General features: G+C 42.2%; 1 protein-coding gene across 1 annotated transcript; it reads left to right on the forward strand.

The window, feature by feature from the left end:
• Positions 1-2558: 2558 nt before the first annotated feature.
• LOC115592204 (alpha-2A adrenergic receptor) lies at positions 2559-10378 on the forward strand. The gene is made up of 2 exons (XM_030434759.1): positions 2559-2961; positions 5382-10378. Exon 2 carries the CDS (start codon positions 5559-5561, stop codon positions 7092-7094), a length of 1536 nt encoding a protein of 511 aa, XP_030290619.1. The 5' UTR covers positions 2559-2961; positions 5382-5558; the 3' UTR covers positions 7095-10378.
• The last annotated feature ends 1705 nt before the right edge of the window (positions 10379-12083 follow it).

Here is a 12083-nt window from a genome sequence, read left to right on the forward strand (position 1 = left end):
GGTCCCCTCGTCATCAGATTTTTGGTTAAATTCCTGAAACTAGTAGTTAGTAGTTACCACAAGCTTTGTTCTATATCACATAAATAAACTATTAAACGTTCCACAATTTGATTATAAAGTGCTGAGGTGTCTTTTGAATGGCGGTTGCTAACAAGTGGCTAAACTACAGAAGTCGTCACGGAAATTAAACGTCATCAAACTTCACAGCTTGTACAGCGATCAGTTTATAGAACATCTAGATATCTAATTTACTCTTCAAAAATGACAAAATCACTGTTAAGACTACCTTGCTGCTGAACAAAAAGTGTAAGAATCATAAACTTAAGGGATTATTTTCACATCGTATGAAGATATTTATTCTTACACATTTCAACTCTGAGCGGAGGCGACGAACACTACACATAATGCGTTAAAAAACAAGTTGTTTATCTGCTCATTCATCCGACGACTGATCGGTTAAAAACTCCACACACAAACGGTTACAAAAAGTTCTGTTGAGTTCCCCAAACTTCTCCTCCTGCAGACATTAATCTTCTGGGTCTCCTGCATGTTTCCGCCCACAGAGATCCTCCTGATGTGCATACATTTCCATGACATTACATTAGATATTCAATACAATACTGCTGCTGTTTTGTTAATCAAATGGCAAAAAAAACAAAAACAAAACAAATGCAGTGATTATAAGTTTTAATCAAAACTAAAGGACCTGAATATTAAACAGGCTTTAATAGCCTTTTAATGACGGAGGCCGATGTGTGTGTGGAGGGTAATTAAAGGACATAATTTGGTCAAACGCACAGAAATCGCAAATACAAGCAGAGAAGTGATGAATCTGTCGGACACGGACGAGTTAATGTGATCTGTGGAGTTATTGGAGATTTTGTTTTTTTGCTCTGTGATGGGAATGTTGGCCAGAGGGAAGCATTCATCCATTACATCATTACATCTGAGTAATGGTTCGAGTGTCACAGCAGATAGATGATGTCAAACTGTTCTTTATGTCCTGTTTTTTTTCTTCTTCAGGAAAAAAGTACAAACAAATCAACTGAATTAACATTTTGATACAAACGTAAATCTTTTGTTTTTTGTTTTTTTTCATTTCAAGGTAACTTTAAAGTTCTTGCTCCTGTTTTAAGTCCACTTCAGAACTTTTAATGAAAGAATAAACAGCTGAAAGTTCACTGAAGTCGGTATTTAAGGGCAAATCCATTCATTTTCCACATTAAAGTGTGTTTACAGGTCTTGAGTCGTTCCACTGCATTTGGGGCCTGCAGAGGAAGCTGCTCATAATCTGATCTATGGCCTCCAGTGATGTCACTCAGTGGATAGGATGCATTGTGGGTAATGTAGGCGCCAGATTATGAAAAACATGTGAGAGTCATTATGGGCAGTTTAACAACAAATGATCAAAATTGACACAGCAGAACCAGAAATATCCCCTTTTTTATTCCACGCAGTCGTCTTCATTTTTCAGAACACGGTGCCTACATTACCCACAATGCAAGTTAACCATGGGGGAAGAAGTACTCATGGGACAAACTGTACAAAAGAAATAAAAAGTAAAATAAAACAATATAAATGTTACTTAAAGGGGCACTATGCAGTTTTGGAGATGAAACTCAAACTCAGAATTTTAATCTTTACTATATTAATGAAGTAATAACAAACTCAGAAATATTTATCTTTTCCATAAGTGAATAAACAAACTGTTCTCAACAAAGTAAAACAAGGAAGTTTTACTCTTCGGATTAAAATTTCTTCCGCAAAACTACATACTGCACCTTTAAAGCTGATTTTTTTAAGGACCTGTTTTAAATGTGCTTTAATGCCTTCAAATACTTTTCTAAAGTCACATTGGATCAATTAATTCCATATATTATTATAAGGATTAAGGCCATGTGAAGCACTTGACTCAGTTTATTCAGTCATAAAAACAAAGAGAGGTTGTTCATTAAGTTTGTTTTTGCATGAAAATAATCAGTGGATGGAGTAAGTAAGAATCTGTCAGCACAGAAATACTCAGAGCAACAAAATCTCCCCTGATGCACTGAAGTAAAAACAGGATTTGACACATTATTACACTATTTTGTGCAGGACTGCAACTAATATGGATTCATCCTCTGATTATTGAGTTGATCCGCAGATCAAACCTCAAAGTGATTCAGTTTAAAGTCTGTTAAGACAAAGAAAAGCTGCATATTGTCACATTTAAGAAGCTAAAAATCATGAAATGTCTCATTAAAATGATCAAATAAGATAATTTACTGATTAACTTATTGATTACTGGACTATTGTTTTAAGGTAAGATGTTAGTTCTTCATGTTTTGTTTGTTTGAATTTTAATTTGTAAAGTATAAAGTGTCATAAAAGAAGGATTTCTGTCACGTGTGACGCTGTGTCGCACCTTTAACCTCACCCCCAGCCCGGAGGTGAGGCGCACGGCCGGGCTGGGGACCGGCTGGAGTCCCGGAGAAGAAGCTGCGCGTAAAGAAAGAAAAAAAAAAAAAAAAAAAAAAAAAAACAGAAGCGCGTCCTCGTTTATCCGGTAACATCCGCATCAGTTCCTCCACATCTCCCTCAGCGAGCAGAGTCTGTCTCCAGCGTCCGGACTGGAAGCACCGAGCGGGATGTAAAGAGGAGCTCAGAGCGAGGACACATCCGCTCCTTTACAAAACTTCACTTTCTTCCTCTTTTATCCACAAAGATCTAAACTGGAACTACATTTTAAAATCATTTCCCAGCTGTGATTTTCGTTCCTGACCCTGCGCTTTCACTCTGCAGGGATCAGATCACCCACAGTGGACTTTGTACTCCTGTTTGTTGACGCATCACCGGATATTTACATCGAAATTCTGCGTATTTGTGCAAAAAAAAAAAAAAAAAAAAAAGGGAAAAAAAATCAACTTTAAAAGTTGCTGGCACGGAATGACGCAGCTGGAGTGAAGATTTCTATATCATCCAGTAAGTAGATAATTTAGTTTATTGTGAGAATTTAGATTACTGTCATGTGTCATCCATGTTCCTACAGGTTTGCCTCTGTGTAGCCACATGTTTATGGTGAAAACATCTGGATTTGTGCCAATTTTAATGAACTTAACACAGAAGAAAAAAAAACAGTTTCAGTTTGGATCAATATTTTAAAGATGCTCTAACAAACATAAATGGTCAAATATATGTAGAAATAAAGAGATGTGCAGCAAAAGAGGAGAGAGATCTGCAGGAATAGATATGTAGAATATGTATAATTGGATTGAAGAAGAAGAATAGGGAGCCTGAACTCAACTCAATCAGCAGCTGAGGAGGCGATAAAATCGGCACCAAACCAACAAACACACACAGAACTAAGTTTCTAAAAAATCATAAAACTCGACTCTTCAGTTTTTGTTCCGTCTTGACTCATATACTTTTATTTGTCTCTCTGCTTCTTCCCTCTGCAGCCGCCTCATTATCACCACACTGACTCTGCAGAAAAACATACGCAAACAGAAGTCAGATCAATGATATTGAATCGTATTTTTTAAATTTATTTCACCCTTGTTTTACCAGGAAGGATGCAAATGTCTTTTACAAGAGCCCAGTATCATAAATCCTGGAGGAGCGCCACACAGCAGCCTCCATCCTGAGGGTGTATTCACGGAGAAACAAGCGTGCAGCACAGTGTTTACCACCACCAGCCTCCAGGTGGCGCTGTGTTAAACGGCTACAATGCTAATGTGGCTAGCAGTTGATTGCTACCTTTCAGAGACGTAGATTTATGTAATATGGTGGCCATTCAAACCAATGAGGATGGTTCACCCAGCACATGCGGCAACAAAGTTTTTCCCGCATTTACTTCCTGGTTGTTGAGCTAATTGAATATGCGTAGTAAACTTCCTCCCCCTGGCCCCGCCCACAGGTCCCCACTCAACAAGTAGACTTTACATCGTGATGACGTCACAGTTTTATAAATCGATTTTCTCAGCCGAGGGACATTTTTTCAAATCCAAAACCTCCATGGATCAAAAATTCTATAATAGATTTAGTCATAATCAACCTTGTTTGCAGTTCTTTGTGTCCTGTCAACGGTTTTACAGACATCGCTTCTCTCACGGCGGTCTACAGAGAAAATGGTTTTTGGGCCACAAGGGAATTTTTTGCTGTACTACTGTGACCGGCCACCGGGCTGGATTGGAAGCAAAGCTGAACGGCATCCTCATTTCTAGGTTAAAATCAGTGCTAACATCTGGCTTTTGTCCTCAACGTGAATGTGTACAATGGTCATTTAATCCCTCGTCAATTGACTCTGCAGCAGTCACGAGTATTAATCGCTTCCGTTAGCTGTGATGAAAACACAACACCTGGGTGAACACGCTACTATTCACCTCTCTTCAGGTGTTGATTGGCTGGCTCATGTTTTTCCATCCATCTCTGTTCAAGCAGCGCCTCAACATTGTTCCCTGTTTTTCATGCGCTTTCGTGATGACGGATGAAAATAATACAGAAAGGCACATTCATCTCCATAATATGAAGAAATCAATGCCTATTTTCAGCAGTGTTTTTTTGCATATACGCACCAGTTTTGGTGTAGAGGTGGTGTAACAGTGATTAAATGTTGCAAATATCTTTTTTCTTCTGCTGTCTCAGGAAGCCAGCTCGTTATTTTCAAACCTTTAGTTCTGCGTCCGCCTTTCACTTCCATTGAGATGAAGGTCAATAAATATGAACACAGTAGAGTAGAAACATGGGCAGCACACTTTGCAAGTCAACTCAATCTATAGAGCCCAGAATCACAAATCATATTGTGTAAGTAGGCTTTACTGTACGGTGAATGACACACACCCTCGATTAGAGTGAGGAAAAACCTTTCAGCAGGAAAAAAAAATGGAGGAAACCTCAGGAAGAGCCACAGAGGAGAAATCCTTCTCTCAGGACGGACAGGCATGAAATAGATGTCGAGTGCACAGAGGAGATCGACAGTATGTTCACAAAAATGGAGGAGGCGATGATGTGAACTCACCTTAAGACCCTGGATTTGGATAACGAAAACTCCCTCTAAAGAACAACCTTTAAACAGCGGCATTAACAGTTTGTAGTGCCTTTATCCAAAGTGTCAGATAATTTAATTAAAGGTGCGATAGTTTCGAAATGTTGTGAAAACATCTAATAATTAACAAAAATTATGGAACACTCCCCCTGCTGCTCCAAACTCCCCAGTTCCAACCACTACCTGCACGGCTAACTGAGCTAACTAGCAACAATTAGCAGTTATTCCGGTTGATATGCAGCCCCATATTGGTTTGGAGAATGAATTCAACAGGTGGCAAATTGTTTTACATATTGCACCTTTATGATGTGATGATTGTACTCGTATCTTGACCACAAATTGTGTCTTTCTCTTGTAGATCCTCTTTGCATAACAAAGATCACATGGCTTCACCTTGACCGACCATCATCCACCAGCCTCAGTCTCTCCTCTTACTGGGGAAATCCTGCCTCTCCATGATTCACCATAGAAACACCCGTCTTCTGTCTCTCAGTCTGTAAGAGACCGCTCATAAAGTTCCCCTCCTGTAACCACTATGGCAGCTGCTCCAGATGCCCCCTGCCTGTCGGAGCACAGCGGTCTCCACAACAGGAACATCAGCCTCATCTCCCGACCCTGCAACCGGAGCACCGTCAGGCCCTCGCCTTACACGCCGCAAGCCACCGCAGCCTTTGCCATCGCCATCACCTTCATGATGCTCGTGACCATCGTCGGGAACATCCTGGTCATCATTGCCGTTCTGACGTCACGATCCCTGAAGGGGGCTCAGAACCTCTTCCTGGTGTCTCTGGCTGCAGCTGATATTTTAGTGGCCACGCTTATTATTCCCTTCTCGTTGGCGAACGAGCTGCAGGGCTACTGGGCGTTTAGCTCCATTTGGTGTGAAATCTACCTGGCGCTGGATGTTCTCTTCTGCACCTCCTCCATTGTGCACCTGTGCGCAATAGCGCTGGACCGCTACCTGTCTATCTCTCGGCCCGTGTCCTACGGCACCAAGCGCACTCCCGCACGTATCAAGGCAGCCATTATCGTCGTCTGGCTGATCTCTGCGGTCATCTCTTTCCCTCCTCTTCTCACCCTGGACAAGAGCGAAGGAGGTGAAGAGGTCTGCGAACTGAACAACGAGCGCTGGTATATCCTGTACTCCACCGTTGGCTCGTTCTTCGCCCCATGTGTGATAATGATTCTGGTGTATGTGAGGATTTATCAGATCGCTAAGCAGCACACACGCTCCCCACTGGGACAGAAGCCTAAAGTGGTTGCAGGACGACATGCCAGCACGGCAACCACTGAGCCTCCAGTGAAGTTACCAGAGCAGTCGCAACAGAACGGGGATCAAGGAGATTCGACGGACAGCCAACAAGAAAAAGGGCTGACCAAAATATCTGGCTCGGATGCACCATTCAAAAACCCACCAGGGAATACCCCGAGCCAGGACTACCCGCCTAATCCGAGTACTGCTCCAGTCAAAAAATCATCCCCTGCTTCAACCCTCCATCGTGAAAGCCAGATCCTCTCAGCTGTTCCCCACAAAAAGTCCCAGGCACATTCTGACGAAGGAGGCGACTCCAGCTCTGCCTCTGACGCCGAACTGGAAATGGGCGAGGAGGGTGATCTCAGAGCTGACAGCAAACAAGAGACGAACAAGACCACCGAGCAAACTTTAGGCAAAGGGTTCAAAGTCCAGGTGCTGAACCTGGCCTGCAGGTACAAAAACACTATGGCCACATCTTCTGGCACCAAACTGGTACTCGAGGAATCATCTAAGATTCAAGGGACGCCCATGTCCCGCCGCAAGGCCATGGTGAACCGGGAGAAGAGGTTCACCTTCGTGTTGGCTGTGGTCATGGGAGTGTTTGTGATCTGCTGGTTCCCGTTCTTCTTCTCTTATTCTCTGAAAGCAGTGTGCCCTGAAACTTGCAGCATCCCAGACCCCTTGTTTAAATTCTTCTTTTGGATTGGCTACTGCAATTCCTGCCTCAACCCGGTCATATACACCATCTTCAACAATGACTTCAGGAAGGCCTTCAAGAGGATACTGTGCCGGGACACAAAGGGTACGTTCTTCTAGAATGGGAAGTATTACTTTTTGAACTGCCAGCGGACAGAAAGACCGTTTAACTGAGAAGATGAAAAATTGTTTTTTTGTGTGTGTTTGCCCAGGATTGACCCTCTTCAGCATCAACATAAACACTTGTGCATTAAGGGGGAAATTGCATCCATTTTCTCCTCTCCTTGTGTTCGGGTGAACGCTGTTAGCTGACTCAGAGCCGCACTGACAAAGGAGATTTCAGAAAGCCACAGTCAAGTGGCTGAATCAATTATCTTTAATGTTATTTAAGAATACAGTGTAATTGTATATTCAATGACTTTGAAGGAGAGTGATTTGATTATATTTTGAAGCGGAAGTCGGGAGGATACAGGGTCTGTGTTCAGTAATTTAAAGTAAAAACAGAACTACGATGCGTTTTTGTGTGTTTGTGTGTGAGCGTATGCATGGGAGTGGAGGAGAGTCGCCTGAGGGGTCTGACTGGAAGAGAACAAATATCACTAAGTGTCCTTTATCGGAGATAAAATGGGCACTCAAGGAACACAAGATCAGGGAAAATGTGAGCATCCTCTTCTCTGTGCCTCTCACTCTTTTTCTTCTGGTTCTTCCTCCATCTAAAGCTGTAACTTGGGACATCTGTATTGTAACGGATTGAGCTTTTTATTTTTTTTTCCTTGTGTATTCCCTAGTCTCTGTGAACTGTTGGATGCTACACCTCTCACTGGGAATTGCTCATTAAGGTGATCGCCAGAGGCTTTAACAGGGAGAAACTAGAGCAGGAGAGCTGAGAAAAATAAGCAGAGGCTGCATGAAAGACAGAAACTCCACATGTGAGAGTGAGCCGCTCGTCCACGTCCTTCGCTTCCTTTAATCTTTCGTCCACTTTAATGTTGTTTTTTGGCTCCTGTAAACTCAAAAAGACGCAGGGAGCCGGGGCTTGTGTTTCACGGACGCTGTTGCAGTCGAGATTTTGATTTATTTGCGGTATTTAATGAATATGATGGACAGAAAGCTTTGTACCCTTTTCAGTGTTTCTCGCTGCCAAAGCAATACAGACTGTATCTGAACTGGGCGCTGACCCCGACGATGAGCAGAATCCCTGATGAAGAAGCTCCTCCTCTGGACTGATCTGATTTTGGGTGTGTGTGAAGACTCTGTGTGTGTGTGTGTGTGTTTGTGTGTGTGTGTTTGGGATTGAGTTTGCAGTTGCATGTTTTTTCAAAAATGCACTTCTTATCTTTTGAAAGCCAATAGAAATTTGCTCGAACAAAGCATCCAGTACTGTATACACATGTAAGATAACACTGGTGTTGGAATTAGCTTTTGTACAGTATTAGCTTAAACATAAAACAGTATTCATGCTTATCGATTTAAAGTCCAACTGAAATTAAGCTGCCTGTTTTGTCCTGCTACGGATCTGACCTGTTAAAAACACATCCTAAACAGAGTTTTCAGGCATGCCAGCAGCTCTGTGAAGCTATATTTTGTGCTTTTTTGCTAATGGTAACATCAGAATATTAACATACAGACATGAGATTCAAGTCATATGGTCCGAGTCTCAAGCAAGTCATTTTTGGTTGTCCTCAGTTATGGCAAGTAAAAGTTATCAAAAGTCACGGCAGAGTGGTGTAATGAGTAATGAGTCCTAAAACCATGAAATTAGTCAGCAATTTTGCACATCCAGTTCACATGTTTCAGTTAAAATGCTAACTGTTGTAGTTCTTAGCTCAACACCACTGCTGTCTGTTGTTAGCTTAAACAGTTAACAGTAAAGGTTTGTTAACTTTCTGTCAGTCATGGAAGGACACAAAAAAATTATTGACTACAAGTTAACTTGAGTTGAAGCTGCTAACCCCAAATGTCTTTATCTTTTGGGTTTGATTCTGTGTCATGCTAGCTAGCTAGCATCTCTTTCTCTTAGCAAACTAGCTTCTCTCACAGAAAAATGTTTACATTGTTAAAAACCATGACGCAACATAACATTCATCAATGTGTCCCTGTTAATTAGGCAGTTTACAAAGTTTGCTGATGTACTCACAGCCTTAGTTATCCGTAGCCAGCGAGCTAACTGCTAACATGCTATCTAGCTAGACCTTGCTAGTGCTAGCATTAAGCAAAACAGATTTGCTTAATGACCGAGCAGGTGAAAGGACAGGAAGTGAGTTTACACAAAAGATTTGTACTATTGTCTCTGTTTAAAACTATACAGAGGAGGGTAGAATAAACCGAATTGTAACAAGCTAAAGCAGCCTCCATTTAAGATTATTCCTCAGTACTGTGAAGATGATTTGTTGTTGCGGATTTACTCCAAAAACACGGATCAAGGAAATTCCGTAAAATGATTTCACTGTGAAGTTTTTAAAGCCTCCGAGTGTTTTACTACCCTTTACATCTCAATCTCATCTCCTCCACAGACACTTGATGTTAAAGGACGTTTATTTTCCTTTCAACATTAAAAATAATTTAAAAAATAACTCATATTTTCCTACCAAAAAAAAACAAAACAATTTTGTGATTTCAGCTGGACTTTAAGTTTAGAGTATTGATCAAAGTACCACTCAGTATTGCCTTGTATCGACGTGTATCTTTCTATCTCTGCTGCTGTGCTGTTGTGTCCCAGTGCTCTGCCTTCATTTTGAAATCGCTTCATATTAAGGGTTGAATAAAGGACATGGTGAGACTATAAATGCTGCTTGTTGTGTCAGAGGAGAGCGGGTGGGATCGACTGTGAGCACTTACAGAGCGAAGAATAATGGAATCAGACAATTTCCCATCGCTGCTTTCTGTCAGTCAAAGTGTTTTATGAGAATTACTTTTGTCTGCTCTAATGACCTTTGACCAGAATATAAATCACAATAGACTGACACGGACATAAGAAAAAAAACTCAAGTAAGAGACGGAGTAAGGCGGAGAATAAACTAATCCTGTCACATCCACACCCAGTTCACACAGAAAACACCACCCTTGCTAAAAATAAACAGTTGATAACTAAAGTGATAATTGACTGAACAAGACTCGTTTATCACCCTTCGACTACGAGCTGTCAGGGAGCCAAAAGCAGAATGTGTTGTTACTTCTTGCAGTGAAAGACTCACTAGAATGTAATGAAATGTGTTTAAACCTTCCAGTGGTATAATTTAGTGTAATTAGGGCAGCTCTTATCGCCTCCTGATGAGCTGATGTTCGGTCTCCGGGAGCTAAAATAAACCTCTTTTTATTTATCCACGTGTAAGGATGTGAACACTTTGGAGTTTGGTGACTCAGAATATGTAACATTTCTGCATTAAAACGTCTAAAAACTACTAGATCTTTGTTGTTTGTTTTGTTGAGTTGCGCCCAAAGGATCATACTAACATGACAGCAAATTACGATGCTTTCGACGATGCTTTTATTTATTTAGTCACTTTTTCCTTGAGTGAGTAGATAAAGTGGTTACATGGTTTCCCACCCTACTACACCTCTGATTGGTTGGCTTCGTTCTTTTAGTTTGATTCAAACTTGTAACTCACACAGTAGCTCTGGTACTGTCTGTTTTCGGTGGTGTTTGAGCTGTAGTAACACTCCAACCTCATCGCAGTGACACACCTTCCTCTTTGCCCTCTCTTTCGGTCCTCTGTGGCTGCTGTCCTGGTGACTCATCTTCGGGATGTGAGAGTATCTCTTGGCTCGTTAGATGGAGCCAACAGGCTGCCTGTCCACCGCTGCCGGGCTGCCCTGCTGCCCTGCTGCTGATGGTACGCCACCTGGCCTGTCCGCTCCACCTTGCGAGCCCAGAGATACTAGCCCCTTTTAGATAGAAAAGGTGGCACATTTGCAGCAAGGTAAAGGCTGCAATCTGCCGCCTTGTCTATAAGAAAGGGAGGAGTAATATTCCTTCTTCTCAAAAAAGCCGCCACAGGTGTAGACGCAAACATGTGACGTGACGTGAAGCACAAAGTTGGGCGTGAACAGTGACGTACGACATATGCGTCGGAAGAATATTTAGCCCCGTGGTACCACCGTCAGTCCTAATTGCTATGCAGCTGCCCGCTCAAGGCCGGCGGGGTGCAGCATAATCATGAATGGCCACTGCCTCGTCATGGGTGCAGCGCCTCGCCTCCTCCGTTAGGCAGCTAACAGGAAGCAGGTCGAATTTGTCTTCAAAATAAGGGCTTTACATTGCACCCCATTAGAGTTTAGAACTGGGTTCTTAGTGGGGGGCTTTTAATTTGAAAGTAGCGACAACAAGCGGACAACAAAGACAGCTACAGAGACTCAGCGGCTTTCCAGTTGCTCATCTTGATGTCCGCGGATGAAGTGATGGACTGACTGCTGTGATCAGCTGTTTCCTGGTTTTAAAACTCCCAGCTGTGGGTCGCACAACAGTGCAGGTCATCAACACCTCTGCCCGTCGTACGCAGGGGCTGACACATCGACGGCTCGGATTTACATAGCAATGGCGGCAGAAATAAGTGTTCCCTCCGAGGTGTCAAAAAGGAGCCGCAAAAAGGACAGGCAAATTGGCGGCTTGCTGCCCAGTATGTGTGTTTACCGACGGCTGAAACTAGGGCCCACAATCTGCTGTGTCAGGTCCGGCCACTTTTATTTTACTCTAGCGGCAAAGCAGAAATACTTAAACTTAAAACTGTATGAATAATCAATGCTGGACACATCAGATTTATTATTTAAGGACATTTGTCAACGTTGGGATAAACGTTGTATCATGGGCTATTTATCATGATTATATAATACCGTGAGGTTCTGGTATTGTTACATCCCTATTCCTGATTGATCAGCGGCTGTAAAGACAACAGATAGTGAAAATCTAGAGGGCCGTACGGCAATATAAAACAAGATTTTGAATGCAGGAGTTATAACAGAGTATTCCTACGCTGTGGTGTAAAAGTAAGTACAAGGTTTCACACTATCAGTGGGTCAGAACAGTTAATCTGCTCCAAAGAGAGTTTCTAAACTCTAAACTGAAACAACTCAACTTTTGGTGAAAATGTCCAAGTATCATAAAGTCCATCC

This window comes from Sparus aurata, chromosome 12, assembly GCF_900880675.1.
Source record: "Sparus aurata chromosome 12, fSpaAur1.1, whole genome shotgun sequence".
NCBI lineage: Eukaryota > Metazoa > Chordata > Actinopteri > Spariformes > Sparidae > Sparus > Sparus aurata.